The sequence below is a fragment of the Pezoporus flaviventris genome, unplaced genomic scaffold, assembly GCF_033815535.1.
Source record: "Pezoporus flaviventris isolate CSIRO_AGI_PZ_B2104156 unplaced genomic scaffold, CSIRO_AGI_Pfla_v1 ptg000063l, whole genome shotgun sequence".
NCBI lineage: Eukaryota > Metazoa > Chordata > Aves > Psittaciformes > Psittacidae > Pezoporus > Pezoporus flaviventris.
The window spans coordinates 2,404,204-2,426,752 of record NW_026892611.1 but is presented as its reverse complement, the minus strand read 5'-3'; the positions used below and the strand labels follow the sequence as shown (position 1 = coordinate 2,426,752).

The 22,549-nt window shown below is 42.3% G+C and overlaps 1 protein-coding gene and 1 long non-coding RNA gene across 2 annotated transcripts; one reads left to right on the top strand and one right to left on the bottom strand.

Moving 5' to 3' along the window:
• Positions 1-519: 519 nt before the first annotated feature.
• RPA1 (replication protein A1) lies at positions 520-22,543 on the bottom strand. The gene is made up of 17 exons (XM_061470015.1): positions 22,408-22,543; positions 22,082-22,129; positions 21,747-21,825; positions 21,135-21,243; positions 20,320-20,408; positions 15,633-15,719; positions 14,354-14,486; positions 13,333-13,435; positions 12,132-12,200; positions 11,811-12,003; positions 10,563-10,702; positions 8,907-9,055; positions 7,516-7,648; positions 6,032-6,208; positions 4,655-4,762; positions 1,134-1,220; positions 520-764 (listed from the first exon to the last, which is right to left on the bottom strand). Exons 1-17 carry the CDS (start codon positions 22,438-22,440, stop codon positions 657-659), a joined length of 1,845 nt encoding a protein of 614 aa, XP_061325999.1. The 5' UTR covers positions 22,441-22,543; the 3' UTR covers positions 520-656.
• LOC133277854 (uncharacterized) lies at positions 16,922-19,452 on the top strand. The gene is made up of 3 exons (XR_009746372.1): positions 16,922-16,975; positions 17,648-17,800; positions 19,330-19,452. It is a non-coding gene; the product is annotated as an uncharacterized LOC133277854 (long non-coding RNA).
• Positions 22,544-22,549: the final 6 nt, after the last annotated feature.

Sequence of the window (22,549 nt, the reverse complement as noted above, 5' to 3'; positions counted from 1 at the left end):
ATGCTTATCTGCCTTCCTCAGAAGAGACAATTTTGATTAATATCAGACCCATCTGACTCAGCCTATTAAACCCTGAAGGAAGGATATTCTTCAGATACAAGAGATATGTCTTTGATTAATAATTCTACCATATTGCCATTCCAAGCATTAACAAATGCATGGGTACCTGTGGAAAGAGAAAGCCTTTGAATTCTATGGAAAGGAACTAGCTCACACTAATAGACCTGTTCTCCTTCGTCCAGATCTGAGAGTCGTATGACAATCTTCCTCCTGCCCTCTGCTGAACAAGTCGAAGTGTCAAGGTTGCCACTACTTTCTTGCAAAGAAGACAACGGTTAGATCATTCAGCTTTACATATTGTAAGAGAGCAGTTACTTCAGACGTTCTGAATGGTTTGTCTAAAGACCCTGGCAATCTGTCTAGAGATTCCTCTTCAGAGCTGTCACAGCTTAACAGATCACAACAGGCTACAGGATCATGGCCATTAAGAGTGCACTCTGACCTACCAAGTGCATATCACTTAACCCACTACACGGCACTACCATGCACGGTGTAACTAATGCCAAATTGTCACACACAGAGTGGGGAAAAAGTTGGTGTAATATCATCTATTGAGCTTTTCCTGGAAGCCCTAGCTTCACTCAGCACCAGCCTCCTCACCATAGCTGAGCGTTTCTCCTGATGCTGGCGATCAGTCTCTTGCAGTAGTCTCTGTAGTTCACAGGTTTGACATCCACTGCTGTAGCTTTGATACGAGATTCATCCTGTGAAAGAGAAATATGGCATGGAAAAGAACTCTGAGCACTCCACGCATCTGGTTCTAACCTCCTTCTGTCCCAGTCACATATTGCTCTTGGTACCAGGGTTAGCTGGGAGTACAAACATGACTCCCTGAGCTCCCACCTTGTTTTGAATGAAAACAAGCCAGGTTTGATGAACCTGACTGGGAGCAGTGTTGGTGACAGTGGAGCCCTCCTTCAGCACTCAACACTGACAGTATTTACTGTGAGCAAGTATCTTTGGAAACTTCTCCCCACGAAGAGGAGGAAGCCACCTCCAACAAAGACAAGTCAACCTACAAGAGCCACGTGCTGCATTATTTGCCTTCGGTGGAGGGGGGGGGTGTTACTTACATTGTAAGTCTCCAGTTTCACTCGGATCCTGAACTCATACGTGTTGAAGTTTGCATTCTGGAACACTTCTTCAAAGGCCTGCTCGTTCTGTGGGAAGGACAAAGGCAGTTATCAGCTGCAGCCACTCCAGGCTTCCGACAGGGCCATGAACTTTCAGAACAGCTCCTCTTTTGCTGAGGTTGGCAAAAGAGTGGAACTAACTGGATCATGGAGGCAGAGCTGAATCTTCCATCACAGTTTAGATGCCAAAACCATAACTTTAAGTTTTAAAGAAAAAGTTAGAGTTCAAGGTGAAGGCTTTTTAGCTCCCTAAGCAAAACTACTCACAGTTGCACCAAACCTGCAACCAAGTGTACAGAATGACAACATAATAAACCCACATGAGATTCTCTCATGGTGCTCAACTGGCCCATTCTGATGCTCTGCTGTGACCACAAACACTGATGGAGTTAATTATTTCCTCATTAATTGTCTCATTAGGCATTCTTTTTCTCTGCTTCTCCATCAAGGCTCTATCTATCCTTCATATGCTGACATGGACCTATTTAAGAGAACGTTCTATAAAAAAAAAAGAGTGGATGCATGTTCCAAACGTGCTTTTATAACCATTAGAAAACTCATATTTATAACATAAGCTGCTTCTAATTACCATATGAACACCAAACATCACCATTTATAACAGACAATTTGTCAAAACAGGAGAAGAGAAGCAGACAAGTTGTGGAGACCGTAGAGAAAAAAAAGTTTATTTTGGTAAAAATTAGTTGTAAAAAAACCTTTGCTGACATTCCCCAACAATTCTGCAGCCCCACGATGATACAGGCGAGTAATTATTAATGTACCTATCTACCAGATGCACTTGACTTCATCAGTCACTCCAGCAGCAGATAGAGCATCTGATCTGGAGCTGAACCCACCTCACTTTTGCTCCCATTCCAAGTGCTACATCTGCTGTTTTTAAATGCACACAGCACTATTTTACACTACACAGTGATACTCTGAAGGTTTAGAAAAACACAACAAATGAAGGTGAACAGGAGTAGCCAGTTTCACAGCCTGCAGAATTCAGGCATATCCTTCCTGAATATTAAAAACCCCTTCTTCTGACCATTGTATGGATTAGAGGATAAGAAAACTCCCTTAATAAAGCATTTGGCTTCTGTTTCCAGCTCTGCCACAAACGATGCTAACCATTAGTGAGTGGAAAATGCCGTTAGCATACCAGTCACTGCTACCCTACATTACCTCCTCTGGTAACAAGCACAGTGGAGAAGCAGATGAAAAACCCTCCATGCATATCTATGCTTAGCATGGTCACTGCCTGTGTGTGGACTCAATATACACTGTGAGCAGTGGAAAGACTCCCACCAACTTCACAGGGTACTGCATCATGTCTTCAGAGAAAAACCACTAAGAAAAGCTCACTGAAAAGGCATCAAGCACCATTTTTAAAGGCTCATAAAAGTGTCAAATCAAAACCAATTTCTCCTGGAACACAAAGCATTCCCGCTCAAGAGCTCATTCCATATTATGTTCCATTTTCTACCCTCAGCCATTTCCATTAGGCAGCTCTTCAAAAGACATTACATGTTTGCACCGTTACATAGGATCTGCTGTCTCTCCTTCCCCACCCAGTTTTCTTCAGCATTAAAGGTGACTAAGAAATTTTGTTTGAACTCTAGCAGAGATTCAGCAGGAGCGAAGTAAGAAAATATTGACTAGTTAAGAATGTCTGAGAATGGAAATGCAGAAGCACAAGCGCATCTAATTAGAATGCCAGAGCAATACAGCTTCCTTCAGAACAGAGGTGTCCAGCCTTCATAATATCACAAAACCTGAGCATCCCAGAGCCGTAAGCTTTGTACCACTTACCTTAGGCAGCCAGGTGCAGGAGTGTCTAAACCCCATTCTTGTATATGTATTACTGGACAACGAGCCCTGCTTTGCAGGAGCAATGAGGTCTATACCAGTGTCTCAGGACAAGGAGGACAACAGCCTCAACAACCCCTCCCTGCTTCAGTTCCCTCCCTCAGCCAAGCAATGGGTTAACCAACAACTGGTGTATCTATGAAGCCCCAGTGTGATCCAGCCTGGGAGTACATCAACGCTCATATGCAATTCAAGACTTATTCTGCTTTCTATATCATCATTTAAAAACCAAAATGAAAGCACTCAGATTTTATATAGCAGACAACTACAAAAAAAAAAAAAAAATCAGGAAAAGATTTAGGCTGCAAGAAAGGAAAATGCAGCAGAGAAGCACACAGTGACAAAGGGAAAAATACACTGTATGTTACTGTTTAATGATTTACAACCTTAAGAACTGTTTTAATCTGTCAAGGAAAGATCACTTGAGCATCTCTGCCAATGACCTATTTTAGAAGTCGTCGTTTTCACATGACCCACCAAGTTTCTGGTGGTATTTCAGGGAGAAGAGCCTTCAGCAGTGGGCTAAAATGTATTAGATCAAAAAGCTTCCTGCCTACTTACAAAGATACATACAAAGTGTTCTGGAACTTTCTGGTTTTGTAAACAATTTTTTGGAACACATTAGGGATAATGTTGCTAATGTTCAGGGCTAAACCAATTCTTTTGCAGATGCTTCCAGTCTAGGTACAATGATAACACAGACTGTCCTTTCTATTGGAGTTTGACATGTGTTAAAGCTGTCAGCCCTCTAAAGGCTGTAGGACTCAGTTGTCCCTCAAGGTCCCAGGTGATAAGGACAGGCTGATCTCATTTCTCAAAGCCAAAAGAACTCGGAGGTAGACAGACTGCCTGTGGGAGCAAACTATGGGGGAACCAAGCAAATCTCTGGTCTCCAGGCAGATGGCCCATGGAAAATAATCCTGAGGAGAGTAAACAAGTCCCTGCCAAGAACCATGGATTAGGGAGGAGCAGTGATTTGTGAATCTGTAAAAGATACTGAAGCCCAACATCTGGAGAACACTCCTAGGGTGGCAGGCCCTGAGCTGGCCTATCACCCAGAGAATGGGCAACATCAAACTCTTGCCAAATGAGGTAGGACACCCCTTTCATATGGCACTCTTTAATAATGCTGTTAATTTCCACAGCAACTACACCAACATAATCCACTGCCTTTGCCACCCCTGCTGACTTCGGAGTGCTGTATGTGCAGACACAAGGATGAGCTCATGCTCGCTGATGAATCAGCACTGGTGTACATAGAATCGTATCATAGAACCACAGACTGGTTTGGGATGGAAGGGACTTTACAGCTCATTCAGTTCCAACCCCCTGCCATGGGCAGGGACACCTGCCACTAGAGCAGCTTGCTCCAAGCCCCATCTTGGGGGGCTGGTCTTGAACACTGCCAGGGATAGGGCAGCCACAGCTTCTCTGGGCACCCTGTGCCAGTGTCTCTCAAAGTCAATATGACAAGAACATTTCCTTACCAGGAGGATCAAAGCAAAGCAAGAAATGTGTGAGCAGCCAAGAGCAGGATGAGTGAGCACAGTTCAACTTCCAGAGATTCACTAAAAAGAAGCTTACTGACTGACCTTTTCCTTCAGTTCTCCCAGGAAAGCTGCATTTTGTCCAAGGATGAATTCTGCTGCCTCTTGGAAACAAGTCACCCACTGATACTCCAGACAGTCTGCAATGGTCACCTAAAAACCAACCAAACCCAAAAGATTATTTCACCCACTTGCCTATTCCTCGAGGAGGACAGTACAGAAGAGAAATTTATTTCACTGCTATAGAGAGTTCTAGATTTCCAGTAACTATGACAGCCCTGTGTACTGTAGCTGCTTTCCATCACCGAGGGTGGAAGGCACTGACTTTACACCTTCTTTTCTAAAAGCTCCATAGAATGTCACAGTAACAACTCAAGTTAATATTGACAGTACATTGTGTCACACGAAAAGGCCAACAACATCACAACGGTACATACTAATGGGATATTCAGCTCTGCTCTGCTGTCACAGATGAGCTGTGAGCAAGAACAAGTAGCCCAGAACAGCCACTTCCAAGGGGGACACCGGTGATACTACAAACTGCTTTTACTTTGTACATATCTGAGTACTTAAGACATGTAATACTACGTTATGAGGAAACTATCAAAACTATTCAAGGACAAGACAGAGCAGTAAAAAGATCAAGTACTAGCTTAACATGCATTTCCTGGCTGCTTTGATGATCAGGAATGGGAAAATAAGAGACACACTGCTCTGTGCCCTCCCCTTTATATTCTAACAAGAATAATTTTGCTATGTCAAGTAGTTCTGCATTCCTAGAAATTATCCACTAGAAACTGTTCCGAAGCAGTCTGTGTTTTAGTGAGGCTGCAGGGATAGTTCCCTTCTCTCTGCATGCCCACCTGGCACAGCACTTCTGAGAAGCAGATACAACTCTAACTTCTAATGTAAACCAGAACAAGGTTCAATGCTTCTGGTATAAGAGGGCATCACAATAATGATCCCTAGACAACCTCCTGAAGCAAGTTCCATTAAAACATGAGACAGAACAATACCTACCAAAAAAAAAAAAGAATGTACTAAATATAGGTAGCAGCTGTAAAAGTGCAATTACTGCTCTCCAGAACTGCCATTTACTTCAGTTTATCTTCACTACTGAAGAGGCGTAGGCCATCTGTACTCTGCACTGCATAGTACACTTGGAAACCAGAAGCAACTGAGCTAGCATCAACTTTTTGGCAAAGCAAAAAGCTTTTAATTGGAGTACTAGCAAAACAAACTGCTCATCAGCTCAATGAAACATCCCTCACTCAGGTACAGCACACAAGCCATTTCAATACCCTACCCTCGAACCCACTGGCATCCCAATACTCCAACACCTTACTCCCTGGGAAGATTTGTTCGGATTGCACAAGGAAAAGGGGCAAGAAACACACTCTTCCCTTTAATCCATTTACTCACCAGGAGCATCATGCGGTACTTGAAGTTGGGGAACTCATTGTCACACTTTTCACAACGATACAGTCCGTTTTGCTGGTCTACCACTTTCTTATTGCAATCCGGAGAGGGACATGCCTGGTACATACAGTTCTCCTTGCGCAGATGTACGACCGTGCCCACACAGCTAAAATAATCCGCCTAGGAGAGTGAGTGTGCAAATTAGCCTCAAAATACCCAGTGTCTTCCAGTTCTGAATTAACTACAAAGCAAGGCACCCCATACTTGGGATATTTAGGATTAGAAAGCTTAAGAGCTCCGGATTATTGGGAAACTGGAAATCAAGCCCTCTGTTGCAATAATTGTCAGGCTTCCATTATGTTAACTAAAGCCCCTACAGCAAGATGATTTTTGTGTTTCCATCGCAGGGAACTCCAATTGCTGGTTTTTCTTTAGATAAAGCATATTTGCTTCGCCATTGTGTCTGTTCAAATCTCCACTTTGTCACAGGATTAAGATTCTCTGCTTTCCTATGCTGCTTTTGGGAGCCAATACAAAACCCAGAAAGGCTCCTGTGTAGTATTACAGATAAGCATTTGATTAAACTATAGCCTGCAGAACAAAATACCCACTCACCATACTAAAATAATCATCCTAATGGCTTAAGGCCACGCTCAAATCTTTCAGCAGATAAACAGAGGTTGCTTAAAGCACAGAAGAGAGCTGAATTACAGGTAAGTTTTTTTTTTTCCTTAGAATTTCCTTAGAGTTGGAAAGGACCTTAACATCACCCAGTTCCAACCCCCTGCCACGCGCAGGGATCCCTCACCATGTCATCCAAGGCTCTGTCCAACCTGGCCTTGAACACTGCCAGGGACGGAGCATTTACCACTTCTTTGGGCAACCTGTGCCAGCACCTCACCACCCTCACAGTAAAGAACTTCTTCCTTATATCCAACCTGAACTTCCCCTGTTTAAGTTCAAACCCACCACCCCTTGTCCTATCACTACAATCCCTGATGAAGAAGTTCTTGCATATCCCAAACAGATTAGCATTTAAGCTTTTGGGGAAAAAGAATTAAAAAAAATCAGTCAGAAAGCAGCATAAGCCTAGAAGTTACTGGTCTGGAATGCCAGAGACCTAGTTTTATTCCTAGCTTTTCTATTGACCAAGCGTGCACCCTTGAAAACCACTTCCTCCTAATGTACCCTGTTTCTCCTAGAACACTTTGTGCTATTTATATGACCATCTTTGGGGCAAACTCCTCCTTCCTCCACTTATACAAGGCTGAGAATTCTCTTGCAAACATAATATCATGTTGCAACAGCAGCAACAAGCCTGAATTTATTTGAAGCAGAAAAAGTATATTTATTAGCATAAATTCTGAGAGAATAAGCCCATACCGCTCAACAACTGGACTACCTCACGCAGGCATTCTGCTTATTGAAGTCTAGCCTTTTATTTTCTCCCCAAGCCACAAGGCTTGCACTCAGTGGTCACGCTTTACCTTATCTCCTTGGCCCAAGTTCTCAGCTTTGGCTTCATACAAAGTCTTCCAGTTGGTATTTGCTCCAGGTGCTGGCCCACCCCTCACATCAGAGATTGAGGTACCTTCCAGAAGCTGCCCCTCCGAGTCGAACCTGGAGGCACAGAGATGCACTTCTGTTTTCAGATAGCAGACCATACACACTTATCAAAAGCTCACATTTAGTTCCATGGACTTAATACACGAAGGACTTTTTTGTCAATGATTGCAAAGGAAACTATTACAATAATTTGTGTCTATTGCAAACAAAAATAGCATTTCGGAGTAAGTTAATAGTCTGACTTAATTAGCGCTGTATTTTACAGACCCACAAAAGGAGAACGGGCTTTGTTCTATGTAACTGCAATTTGTTTGCCAGCTAGTGGTCAAGCCACGCACTGCACGCTCCTTAAGGAAGCCAGATAACAAGATTTAAGGGCATCAAGATATTCCCGTAATTAAAATTAAATTACGGGCTACCATTATCTTCCCAGCAGCTTCGAAAGGAAAAGCACTGAAAAGGTTATGCTTTCTCTGTCAAAGTAAGAAAGGACAGCTTTGCAGCCACAGGTTGTGCTGCCGTCCTGCTGCGGTGGGCTTCTTCTGTGATCCCAGTAATGCACCAATGAGACTCACAGAAATTAACTTCAAGTGTGACAGTAATAGCTAAACCCCACAATCAAGCTTACCTTCAATAAATAAGAGAGAGCCACAGCCCAATGGCAAATGGAGGATGCCATTGTATTTTATCCATGTTTGGGTGATATAACTAAAGCCTGAAAACCCAGGCTTCACGAATCTGATGCTGTCAGCACTCAACACTACTTGTACACATGCCACATGCCATCATATTAGCAGCTATAGCAGACAATTTAGCAACTACCTACAGCAGAAGCTAGAAATCACTGTTTTCCTGACAGCAATAAAAAAAGTTAGTCTGCTACCTGAAAAATATCTAATAAGGAACACACACTGGAAGAAGGGAACATAGCTCCTCCAGTCCATACAGAGCACGTATCAGATTCCACACCGTGAGACAAGCCTGAGAATAAAATAGTGTTCTCTCAGATCATGCCTCAGAAAGTGGAGCTGGTCAAGTCTGATTTCATGCTGCCTTCCAAGGCTTTGGGTTAGCATGCACTACTCCCATTTCGATTTTGCAAGGTCTGTCATGGAATTACAAGCTTCTGAACTGAAGACAGCCTTTCAGGCTCCAGTGCTTTCAAGGAAGAGAAGTGTCTATAACCTTGGAACTCATCTCCTTTGCTACCTTTCTTCAGGACTATACAGGCTGCTCTGATAGAGAAAAACAGTAAAACAAATACTCCACAGCATGCTAATAGGTTTATATCAACATAAACACACAGTCATACCATCCTCGGAGCTTAAAAGCCTCTGGGGTATCAGGGTTGATGACAACTGTACTCGAGGACATTACAGACAGGCTTCTACCGCCAAAATCAGAGACTCTGGCTCCTTTGATGGCTATCACAGGTTGTCTAGAACCATCAAACTGTTCAGCCTGCATGTGTGAAAAAACAGAACACATTAGTAGTGTGCTACAGTGAAGGTACTGAACTTGTGGTCATAACTCACAGAGCACGACAAGAGATCAAATGCGAATCAAACTATCTTGCTGTATTTCGAAGATAAGCTATCACTGGGAGTTTAAAGCAGCTAACAAATAAAGCTGCAATCCTACTACCATTTCCTGGGGAACCAGAGATCCTTAAGTCACACTGCCAGGTGGGGAAAAAAGGGACTGGTCCCCTCCATTAGGAGGATTTTAGAAAGGGAATGGGTTATGGGAATGGAGGTTTCTCCAAAAAGGAGGAATTATTTGGTCAGATTAGACCCTTCAGGAGATGAAACCACTCACTTGGCTTGACTGAGCCAGTCATGTCTATTCTGCTACAACTGAAACAGCAGAAGTGCAGGTGTGCTGACAAAACGCTTTCTCCTGACTTTCCATTTTCTGTTTTTAATCTCATATAGCAGCTTTAATGCTGTTCAATTGCCATCAGTTCGTTATCCGAGGAGTCTGACACTAACAAAGAACCTCTTGGCATGAGAGAGGTTTTGAAAGGTATAGATTTTCTGGACCCCCACATCACTTAGTAAGCAAGGGGAGGGTCATGTGCTTAAAGATTACGAACAAGCTGGAGTTAGCAGTAGCATTCAATGTATCCATGAGATGCAGAAAACACAAAACACATCTCAGCATTTAGGGCAATGACTGTGTAAAATGCAGACCCTGATCTCTGTTGGAAGAGTTACGGCAGGAATTGATCACCAGTAGCTTCTCCTTTAACAACCTTGCTCAGCCTCAAAACTTGGCGATATTGAACTTCGGTTTACTTCAGTTGTATCAGCAGATGGTTAACAGTGTTTAGCTATCTCCAGTATCAGTGCACTTGATCATTTAGCCATAAAGCATCACTGTCAAGCTGGCAGGATCACTCCCATTTTATAGACTGGAACATAAATCCCTGAGTATCTACAACACCAGTGGAAAACAAAGTAGCCTGTTAACAGGACAAAGCAGCATGTTTACTGCAACTACTCAAACTTGAAATTCTAAGGCTCTGATGCTTTAAACTAGTCTGAGATACAGCTTCTCAACCCCTTCGTTAAGCAGTAATTTATGCATGGTAACGTGTATCCCACCCTATGAATAAAATTCATCTCAAATGAGACCACTGTAGCCACCAGGCTTTTCCATAATCAAACTGCAACTCATATCCTCTCCTAAGCCAGAAACCTGTTATCTTAAGTCTTTTGGTTTGAGACATAATGTCTGCAGTTGTTCAGAACACATTAGTCAGATCACGTCAGCAGTTTGTCAGAGAAAGGTTAAGAACATCACACCTGAATGAAACCAGACAGTCTTTCACCTTCTCTCTGCCCCGATCCTTAAGCACCCAGGACTCCGTCTCAGTGCTATGTCCATCTTGGATGACAACAGCACATTCGTTTCCTCACCCTACACAAAGAGACCTTTGCCTAAGAACAGGTAAGACTGAACATACCTCGTTTCCCCATAGCGTAGCTGTCACCAGCTTCCCTGATGTATCCATCAGATACACGTTCCTCTTTGATACCTCCCTATTGTTAGATTTCACTGTAATTTTAGTGACATCTTCATAGCTCTTACAAATTCCAATTACATCTGAAAAACAGTTACAATTGAGTTAGAGTTACTCAAGGGTCACAATTGGGGAATACAAGATCACAAGAAAAGAATTCAAACCTACTGTCAGATTTCTACCTTGTATCCTAGCTCCCTGTTCAAATCAAATCTGATATGGAAATTAAGCATATTATGGTAGGAATGCTCCACTACAGAACTCTTCAGTGCTTTAATTTTGTTGATGAATTCATTAAGATATTCATGAATGCAAGCCTCAGCACATTAGCGAGATCAAGGCATTGTACTATCTCTTCCCATCACATTCTGCCAAAGGATTTCAGCCCTGATCCTGTAATACTCACTCTCGCTGTTTAAACACAAGTCTCTCAGGCAAGAGGTATCAAAGTGACTGTAACACAACTGTAAAGCAACTGGCTGGTGCCTTTACTGTAGCCCCATGACTGTGATGTGCAATTTAAACTTAAGTCTGCATGCTTGGGTGAGTAAGAGACTGCACCATCCTCTTTGCACCCCTTAAATATATCCTGTTTTTTAATATTACAGATCTACCTTTAATACTGCTAGCTGAAAGCCTCTGAATCACATGCATCTTGTGCCTGAGAAACCTGAGAACCCTCGCCCCCACCCCAGCCTCTGATTTTCCGGAGTACTCTGCCCAACCAATGACAGAAAAACAAACCTCCAATACTTCACAGAGCAAGCCAAAACAGTCATGCAACTTGGACTTGGATGCAACGAATCATGCCAGCATCACTACAGAGATAATTAGATAGTGAAAGAAAGCAAGACCACAGAAGGTATGAAACGCACACGTGCTGAGCAAGGACATTTTTCTCTCAGCCCTTTTCTGTGCAAAACAGTAATCGTAGTACAATAAACAAGTATCAGTTACTGGCCCTTGCTTGAAGCACGAGTTTGAAGGAAAGCTATTATATATTGTTGGCAGAAGAGGGCAAAGGCATCCTAACAGGAATGCTGCACAAGGTATTTTTAATGGCAACCACCACTGGCTACTTAAGAGATCGCGCCACTAGAAGCACTGTATGCTCACTACCTCCCCAGCATTCAGGACACAAAAGTAAAACTTCAAAGCTTTAAAGCTTGCCATTTTGCTACTTAGACTGACCAACAATTGAGTCTTTGGGTGTGTTCTCCAAGTCAGAGATGGATACAAACTCAAACTGAACAGATGGAAGATGCTGGGCATCATCACAGGGCACAACTGAAGTCTCATTAGTGAATGTAATCTCATAGTCATTCTTAACAGCTGTATATTGCTTGTTAGCAGTCTTCAAATTGCCTTTGGTAAAATAATATACCTACAGGAGAAAGCAATGAAACAGGGGATATTATCAGAAGTCAGAGACAGAAAATAGATTGTGTTCACCTTTAAAAATCCTCTCTTTTCTAGCTCATGTCACTCTGCGAAAGCACAATGCTACCATACCTTGTTCAATTCAATGAGCGGAAAGAACTTGTCTGCTTGATCATTGAATGCAGTAGCTCTAATCTCACCCTGCAGGAAAACAGGAGAGCTGGTCAGAGCTTGAAATTCAGCATGAAAACAAACTAAAAAGAAATCTTTGCAATGTTAAGTGGCATCAGTTCTACAAGACACAATGTGGTCTGCCAGGCTAGCTCTAGGCATGCGAGAAACAAACAACATTCTCCTCACATTTGTAGTTATAGATAAAACAACCTGTTCTACACCTGACCATCAAATCTCATTTTCAGGTCTCATTAGTATTATCTTGAGCTTCAGAATGAAATGCGTCAGGGCGACATATATATATAAACCTCTGAAGAGGTACTCATAAACCTGGCATTGATTGCCATTACATGCAAAGAGAAAATTCAGATAGATTCCACAGCTCCACAAGTTAGCCCACAGTATATTGTGCTGTCTCCCACTCACACATGATATGTCGAGTCTTTCAGTAAGAATTAATAACAATTATAAAATTGCTGGATATAAATATTGGGTTGGGTTTTTTTTACATCTGAATAGAGACAGTATGCAGAGGAAACAAATAGCTGATGGCACCATGTTACATTATTAACCTTGCATTTTATACTAAACATAATCTAGCAGAATCTTGTTTGTTTTCGTGACGGGAGGCTGTAATTTGATAAGAGGGCTGACAAACTGCAAGTTTAGTTAGATTAACCAGATACCATTCCCCAAACAAACCACAGATGAAATTTCCTAGTATTACAATAATTTGCACTCTGATTTCCTCATGGAAATGAAAGCTTATAATAACTCTGAGGCAGTGCTCCTCTCACTCCTTGTTTTGTAAGGTGGATCTAAGCAAGGATGAAACCTCGGTCTCAATCCACAGGAAACCCACCACAAACCTCAATATCAGGCTGTCAGCTTCCATAAACAACTATATCTTGAAGCTGCAAAAATTCAGTCACAGATGATAGAGTTTGATGAAAAATAATCAGTAACACCAGACATTTAAGACTCGATTCTGGGTAAAACCGGGTCATTGATGCTCAATTAATGAATACAGAAACACAAGCTTCAGTTGTAATAAGAAGCACCATTTCCTACAATATACTTTATTTCCCCTAGTCTGTTTTTATGCAGGGCTCATCAGCATCTGGCATACATTATCTTTTCCTCAACATGTGACACTTACGCTTTCATCAACTAGCTCTATAGAAAAGAGCTTCCCTTCCCCACGGGAGTTGCTCCATGTGCGGATCTGGCCTTTTTGGGTAACACGAGCGCAGATGGTCCACCTGAAATCATGCAAGAAATCAGTGTTCTGTGTATTGTTTCTTATATTAAGAACAGACTGAATTGACAAACCTTTAGAACTGGAATGTCACTTTTAAAAAGCCAGAATCTTCCCACTGCACCTCAGCAACTCTTACCTGCTCCTCGGCTGCTTTCCATTTTAATGGCCTAAACCACTAAAGGTAGAAAGCTGTAGAGAAAGCAACAAAGCCAGCCATAAAGCATCTCATATGATAATAATGGCAAACAATCCTTCTGCACAGAAGCAGGTCTCAAATCTTTGACTCTTCCAGGGTACATTTCTCAGACAGCAGTTTGCCTGTTCTGAAAAGCCATGCTAGAACTCAAGAGCTCAATTATAGGATTCACATTTAACTCGGGTAATCAAATCAGTTTGCATAACTTAAAAATGTCATTCACGACATAATTACATCCTCATGCTTTTCAACAGAACAGTAGCCGAAGTGAATAGCTTACTGAGCTGTTTTGTCATTAAGTTACCAAAAAGGTTGCTTTAGGAGAAAAAAAAAAAAGGAAGAGAAGTCAATTGATTTTCAACTAAAATATTAAGAACCTATCATGCTCAGCAGGGGAACTTCACCAAGACAATGCAGAGGCAAACCTTAGATTGTCAGAGCGTTGATGAAATTAATCCCCCCCTCAAAACAGCACCAAACCCCCCACCAAACAAGGAACAAAACCCAAACCAAAGCCCATACAGCTGTGAAGGGATTTTTTTTTGTTTGTTTCTCTGGGTGGTTTTGCTCTTATTGTTGGTTTCATTTGTTTAAAGTTAACCAATGAAGTCAAAAGAACTCCAAAAACAATTTGACAGAGTCACACATGAGAAAGCAGAAAGAAGCTATTGTTCCTTCAGGCCTGTGACATTGAGTAATACTTGGCACACCACAACAACTCACTTGGATTGGTATGGATTCAGGCTGGCAATCGGCACTACTTTGGCCTGTGATCCTCCTGGTGTCTTCATGGTGCTGGGAGCACTTGATTTACCAAACTGGTTTGAGGGAGGGTGGTACTTTGGAGCAGCAGAACCTTTCAAAAACCACAGCAGAGCACAGAGAATTTCAGCCTAGCAGGCAAAAGCCAGGTGAAAACCAACTCATGGTGCAAGGTGAAGCAGAACTACTCCCTCCAAGCTATGGGAAGCCCTGCAGAAGACTTAACATGGGGGAGGCACCTAAAGCTCCATTCACATGGACACCACAGCACGGCTAAAAGTTCATGGAATCATTTCTACTCTTGGTCACAAGCATTTCCTAGACACTCTCAGACCTTTAAAGCGCTTACATTGGAAGTGGGGATGTGTCCAGAGTCAATCACTTAAACCATGTTTAAGAGGGAAACAGCTAGCTAGTAGTAAATCATCTGAAATATGGCACATCAAACTTCAGAACTATTTTAAGGGAATAACTAAGGAATAGTACTCCACTATCAAATAATCAAATAATTTCCTGACACAAAGCAATACTGCTAATTCTAAACTCATTCTTGTCAATGTATAAGCATAAAACTCTTACAATCAGCTTTAAGTACAGGAAGGAAGAGCTTGTTTTCTGCTGCAAGAAGCAAGTGTCAGAATTTTACTATTTAAACTACTTCTTAAACACATGGATAAAGAATACAGACAAGTTAAAGCAGCACCAAGAGCTAGGACTGACATCTTTCCTGCTTTAAAAAACGTCTACAAGCTGACATTTAAATTGACAGCCTTTTTCAGCATCTCATTAGAGCCTTGATCAAACCCCCCTGCATTTATAGATACACTATCAAATAACGTCAGTCCTGTACCACCTAAATTGTTTGGTCCAAGCATAACACGTCTGTTGGCCAGCTCTACACTGCAGCCTGCTTGGGTGTCCATAGAGCACTGTTTCAAGAAGGCAGAATTCCATCAGGCGAGATGTTCGGTTTATACTGTGCCATCAGTTTTCCCCCTTTTTTTCCCCTTGGGAAAGAAGAAGGAAGTGGAACAGATTTTCCCCCTGTTTTTAAGAATTTATTATTAAATCCAAGTGTACAATAGCCTCTTGAGAGAATTCATCTTGTCAAGCTATGGGTTAGTGGTTAATGAAGTGTTTCTTGTGCAACACCATCACAGAAACATTCTTTTGCTAATTTAAACTACAGTTTTGCACCACAGAAATGAAAAGCAGAATCCCTGCCCAGGATTATTCTTACCTGCCACTGACAAATTGCCATTTGGTTGCTGTGGTTTGCCGGGTGCTGCGTTTGCCGCTGGAGCTGAGGAACGCTGCTGCCCTTGCCCTGTAATCAAAAAGAGAGACCACAGAGTACAGCAGGGAGCACAGTAATTAAAACTACCTTTAAACCTTGGTAGGAAATAAGACTGGCATGAAGAAAAGTTCATTTAAAACACAGAACACGTGCTAAAATTCAGGTGTTCTAGACCCAGCAGTAGCAAGCTCTCTGTGGAGCCATATTACCATGGAGAAATTTCAGTCAGACCTCTTTCCTCAAGCGACTGCTTTCTACTTTGAAAGAACTCAGGGTTGACACTTATTTAAAAGGACGGCACTGAAGTAATCTTGACAACTTCTCAGTGGTGATAGGCTTCCACTGCTCTGACAGGTAGTTTCTGTTACTACCTAAGAGCTAAGAAAAAAAAAAAACCTGTAGGAGAATTCCCTCTTGAAACTCAGAAATGGTCAAAACCCACTGGGGAAAGTCAAACCTGAAGCTAACATAAGACAAAGAAAACACCTGCTATATTTTATTTCCAAAATATGAAGATATTTAACGTGGGTGTGATGGAGTCGTCATTTCAGCATTCACCAGGGTCCCTCTTGGGACGCAGCAGTCTATTGCACAGGGAGAAAAGTGATGGCATAGTAAGTACATATTGTTCAATTTTTCAGATTCCAGGACTTTCACTTGCCTTATCCTGATGATAAATTACACAAGAAAGAGCACAGTGACTTACCTAGAGAAATAGTATATTAGAAGACTAATCTACCGTTCAAAAATTTAAATTCCTTTACAGAATACTTGTCCTATCCTATTTTGCCTCCAGATGAGAAAATAGCCAACATTTTCCCATCTCTTTGGAGGCAAGTGATGCTTCAGCCATTGGTTTGCAGGAAGTCCTAGGCCTGAGCAGGCAAAACCTCCCTGCTTTGGGATGCGAGGAAGATGGTCAGAGAAAAGTGGATGAAGAAGGTCAAGACTAAGCCATAAGCAACACAAAGAGCAAAACCATAGAATCCCATACAGAAGGGCAAGAAAGGATGGCACAGAAGGAAGGAGGAGCAACACAGAGACACCCTGATGCAGCATCACTTGACGTTGGACAGTCTACAGAGGCAACCCTCTGCTTATATATAATCCAGAACAAGGTCCTTGCACTAAACCCAGTCTGCTCCTCTAAGTTGCCGCAGTAGAGTCACATCGGTGAGCTGGTGACAGCAATCTCCCTGGCAACAGTGACGTCAAAGAGCAATGTGTATTTACTGCAGAATCCACTAGATGGAGGAACCAGATTTCACCCTCCTCAGCTGCCTCAGGTATGGGGAGGACCCAGGTAGGGTCAGTGCTCATCACCCTAAACCCATCTTGTGTAAGGAGAGAAGAAAGGGAAAAACCCAACAAAACACACTGAAAGTAAAATGCCTGGTCAGGGGAAGGATACTGAAGAAGAGGGATGTGCCTATGAAACAGCAAGAGATTTCCTTGCTACTTTTGTTCCAAATGTTTTCCCCCCTAGGGTTTAAAAATAAACCAAACACCAAAAACTAAACCAAAGACCACTACATACATTAGAACCTTCGCGTGTTACGAAACACACATTCACATTTCGAGGGCTGCCCACCCATAGCTGGTGTTTCTCAACAGATTAAGAATATATTAACACATTTCTGCATGTGTTCAAATACAGAAGTAGCAGAAATATCTCTCCAGTTTTCTCACTTGTAGAGTTTAAGGACTCAAACTATGATTTTTGGTGGCTGGTGGCCTACAGATCACTCAAGGTGCTCAGAAAACTCACTCCTCTGCCTGGTTTCCACTGCTAGTTTTTATTACCAGAAGCTGAAAACACTTGAAATACCTAATGACATTTCTGCTCTATATCCCGCGTTAGTCAAACCCAAGACCTTCAGCTAAAGCCAGGAACACAGCCCACTCTTATTTAATAGCTGTAGAACAATCATCCTCTGCTTCCAATAATTTGTTGCCAGCAGGTACTGCTACAGAGCCATGGTGACAGAAAACCAGTCCCAGAACTGAGCAGCAGGATGGAGGGGGGGAAAGGAGGAAAGAAAACACACTTTGAAAGCATGTACACCAAAACACAATGGTGGGAAGGGCAAGAAGAGAGTTCAAGTGAATGTGTAAGTACACAAACACTTCAACATTGAAAGATTAATGACAGAAGTTCAACATAAGTAGCAAGTAATTGTCATAGTAAGAAGGAAGTCCAGCACCAGAGTAATTTGAATGAGATTAATGACAGTAATAACATTACCATCTAGTTTTCAACAAGAAGAAAACCTGCTCAGTCTTCATTTTCAATACTATTATGAAATGCTGCCTGAAAAGGGTTTCTTTTCTTATGATATGTATTAAGAAGATTGTGTCTCCAGTTTCCTTGTTAGGCAGATTAACCACCTACTGCTCAAACGGAAAGTGGCCAAAAGCCAGCTTCTCATTCCCTGGGTCCTACTGGGGTATTACAGTCAAGGAAAGACTATTCCTTAATCCTAGATCTAGCAACTTGACATCCGTACTTCAAGTGAGACCAAAAGTGGGATTTTTAGAATACCTGAACTTTTCTCCATGAAAACCACAAAGTGCTTTTAGAGACTCATTGTGCTTTAGCTGAGTGTTTCTCAGAAACACAGTCTCTCGGTATACACAGGAACTTAAAGAATCTGCAACTTGAAATATACCTCTGCCATTTTACCAAGGCCTCCATGACAAAATCAGGCAGCCCTGTAGAGCAGAAGCATGTTAAGCACACTTCAACTAAACTATTACTGTCCTCTGTAGATGAAACCTTAGTATCAAATAAAACAGTATGAGATCAGCAGAATAAAGTTAGCTAAAATGAAATGCACAACACTTCAAATCCAGCATCTCTTAACTACCTACTGCAACACCACACTTACAATGCTCACAGACCCGTAGCATCTCCAAAAGTGTTGATTTGAAAATGTCATCGCTGCGTACTTTTGTAAACCCACACAAAGAACACAACTTTGATCAAAGTCATGGTAATTTTACCAAAATTTACAGTCTTAAAGGTATATTTTCAGCTCAGTTCTGTAACATAGCACATTCTCAGGCGTTTCTAAGCAACAATATAACTGAAAAACACTATAGTTCACAAGCTCTTGTACCACACAAGCAAGGGAAATGGGAGAAAGGCACAAAACAGTCTGCTCCACAGCTATTCCGAATATCTTGGTCTCTACAGCAACTGTGGGATTAAACCATAAAATCTGAGATGTCAACACATTTTTTAAACAGCAATTAGCTAAGTAACTATCAAAGGAACAAAGGATTCTTTTAGGCTCATTTAACAAACGCCCCTTTAATTCCCTAGGAAAAAAGAAAAGTTAATAAAGAAAGATGTCTCTGCCTTCACAACTAAGTCTAATATCTACCTCTATTAGTAAAAGAGCTTTTTAACCAGAATAGCAGTGTACCTACCACTGCTGTCTGTCCAAAATATCCTACAGACAATTTTTGCCACTGATGCGTGGTCCCTAAGTAATAAAAAGATATTAGTTCACTTCCACTGGGGTGGGATCAAGAAAAGCAATTTGCTATTAAATTTCAGCAATTATCTGTAAATACATCAATGACAGAGCTGTTCAAACATATTCTCTGAGTGCTTATTATCCTCTCTTCTTTAAAGACTAGAATTTGAAGAACAGAACCTACTTCTGAATGCATCTCAGGGGAAGGGAAGATATATATATACATATCAATTCAAACAAATGCTTGCCTAAGAACTGTGAGCTCAGCACATGAAAATGAACACCACAGTTACTTATGCAATATAATAAACCCAAAAGATTCATGGCAGCACCCAGGGTACCATGGTTTTCCAGGTGGCAGGGTAGGAATAGGTGCTTAGGGAAGTCTGGTCTGTATGCTGGCCCTGTTTTCATGCCATCCTCTCCTCTATGTACTTCGAGCAATCTTAAGTTTTAGTGCTTCCTGAACCCAACATTCATGCAAAGGATGTATTGTTATGTTTAACAGCCTTTAATGGATTTTTCTTTCATGTCTAATTGCTTTTTGAACCTGTGCCAACCTTCGGCAGCTACCTCAGCAAGTCCCATAATTTAACTCTGTGGTTTAGGGGATGTGGTACAGCCTTTGTTTTAAAACCGCTACCTGACAATAGAAGAACTCAAGAGCATCAAATGAATGCAGAAAAGAAAGAGAGATTCATCATTCTTTATTCATCCCCTCCACGTCGTCTTATACTTTCATAGATCATTATTACATCTTCCTCCTCCTGTTTTCTTTCCCGACAGAAGAAATTATGATCTATTTGATTACTCATTATGAGGAGACATAGAATAGCTGCTGCATACTTACTGGAACTCTAGGGAGAGACCATTAACATGGAATAAAAGCCTGTCAATGTTATCATAGGGTATAGATACTTCTCAATACCATGTAGAGACTGCATCTTCAGCCACAGTGAAGAGTTTCTTAAAGTATGGACAAAACCCATTTTGTGTTATACATACGGAAAGGATTTCAAGACCTGGACATCTGTTGCAGGCATAAGAAAGCTGCACATGTCTGACTGCTGCTTTTAAAGTGAAATAGCCAGTTGAAAGCTACCATAACAGTCTGTTCAGAAAGCTATTTGTTTACAGAGGACACTCACCTTCATTATACGGCACTGGGTTGCCAATAGTCCCACCAACCTTATCAGCAGTTTTCAGAACATTTAAATCCATCAGTATAACCACTCTCCTACAAACACAGAATAGACAGCAATAAAGATTTCTCTCTGCAAGTCTATTACACTCTGAATACCCTTTGCAGCAGATAAGAGAACCAACCATTAGGGACTGGTTCTCTGGATGAGGAATCTGGAAGACAAAAGCTCTGTCTACTTAGGCCCCCCCCAAATATGAATTCAGTCCATATTCTCCTAGACACATATATAGTCTAGGGTCAGGTTGGATGGGCCTTGGAGCAACCTGCTCTAGTGGAAGGCGTCCCTGCCCGTGGCAGGGGGGCGGAACTAGATGAGCTTTAAGGTCCCTTCCAACCCAAACCAGTCTGGGATTCTATTATAGTCTCCCTTTAATCACGTCACTCAGATCCCTTCTTGTTTTGCAGTATCCTACCTCCCTTCCCTCAAATTTTCCTAAAAGAAAGACCAGATTCCACACCATTTAGGTAAGAAGAAATCTTCAGTTTCTTTTCCACAGCAGATAATTTTAAGTGAATTTTAATAAAACTATGTAGAATTCAGAGTATTCCAACTGAACTTTACATTACTAAACCACTGTACTAGACATATTCTGAACCCACTGCAGCCACACTGTTTCTGCTATTGCTTGCGCTGTGCATGGTCCCTCCTGCACCTTAGTACTTTCATCATCATTTGATAATCCCAATCAAAAGCATTCAGCATTTACAGAAAGTGCAGCTGCCTTTCTGTAGGACTGGGCTCAAAAGAAACATACATACCTTCCATCTTTCAGGCTGTTGACAATGAACCTGTTAACCTGGCAAACGCATTGTGCTGATAAGCGTTCCTCTTCCACCAGAGAGTTCAGCTGCGTGGCCAACATGAATGCTGCAGAAACAGAAGGAAAACATGAAAACAATTAACACATTCCAGCCTTAAAAAGGGGCTGCCATGGCTGGCTATAACTTTTCCAGCCAGCCTAGTATTGCATTAAATCTATAACTTGCTCAGTTAGTTAACACACAGAAAACAGTGTAACCACTGACAAGATACCAAAACCAAGCATCAGCTACATTGCATTTATTTTCCCAAACTTTAGGGTGTAGTAATAGCTAAAATAGCCAATGAAGTCAGAGAAATATTAAGCTAAATTGCCTTAAAAGGGTTACAAAAATACACACAGACTTCTGTATTTTCATTCTTCTTTTTTGTGAGCCTAAAATTCACAGAGAAAGTCTCAGAATGACTGTCTAAATGCTAAAATGCAGCTGTATGCTTCAGAGTGTGTGGTTCCCATAGAAGCCACATTCTCCTCCAATTCTCATTTCACTTTGCACCTAGCCATTAGACCAGGATCTTTAGTGCCCTTAGCATTACCCTGTCATACTTACAGGACAGTGTGTTCACCCCATCGCTCATCAGCACTCGGTAACGTGGTGGCCCATTTCCTGTTGCAATAGCCCGTGTATTCTTTGGGGAAAAAACAGATTATTAATGCTTATTTATTCAGAAACCCTTCAAAACCAAGACATGATTAACAAGTGACCTTTTACTCAGCTTAGCTTTGGGTTTTTAAGCACTGTTATCAAAAGCATAGCCATGCAAAACAACATTACATCAGCCTTGCTTAGCTCCTCAACAAGGAAGCCTGGCTGCACCCAAAAGCCTACAAGGAAGCACCCATACTCACTAAAGGACCGGACAAGAGGCAACGCAGCGTACTCACTATGACTTGTAGTACCGGCTTGGAGACGTTCTCCCCCTGCATTATGGCCTGGAGAAGAGAAAAGGAGACCCTCAGAAAGGTGCCAGGAGCGCTCCAGACCCACAGCTGAGGGGGCAACGCACTGGAACCACCAAAGACACGGGAACTGCCGACCCCGGCCATATCCCACGCTGCCTCCCAGGGCAAGGCCCCGCTCCGGGCCTGGTTTCTTCCCTCAGGACCGGGCCGGGCCGGGCCCGTTCTCCCCAGGGCCAGGCTTGCCCCCACAAGCCCTCACCCATCCCAGCCCCGAGCCCGCCCCATCGCAGCCCCCCCTCAGCCCTCACCGCGATGGCGCCCTCGCTCAGCCCCACGTTCATGGTGCTGCGCTCCCAGCCGCGCTCCGCCACTACCGCCAAATCCTCCCGCCGCCCGGAGCCGGCCCTCCTTCTTCCGGCGCGCGATTACATCACCACCGTGCGTGCGCCA

Excerpts from the sequence above, each read along its gene's own strand:
- RPA1 (XM_061470015.1), bottom strand. The coding sequence starts at position 22,440 with ATGAACGTGGGGCTGAGCGAGGGCGCCATCGCG. Across the intron at positions 10,703-11,810 it reads ACCCAAAGACTCAATTGTTG|ATGTAATTGGAATTTGTAAG; the intron begins GTCAGTCTAAGT and ends ACTGTTTTTCAG. Across the intron at positions 4,763-6,031 it reads AGTACCGCATGATGCTCCTG|GTGACCATTGCAGACTGTCT; the intron begins GTGAGTAAATGG and ends GTTGGTTTTTAG.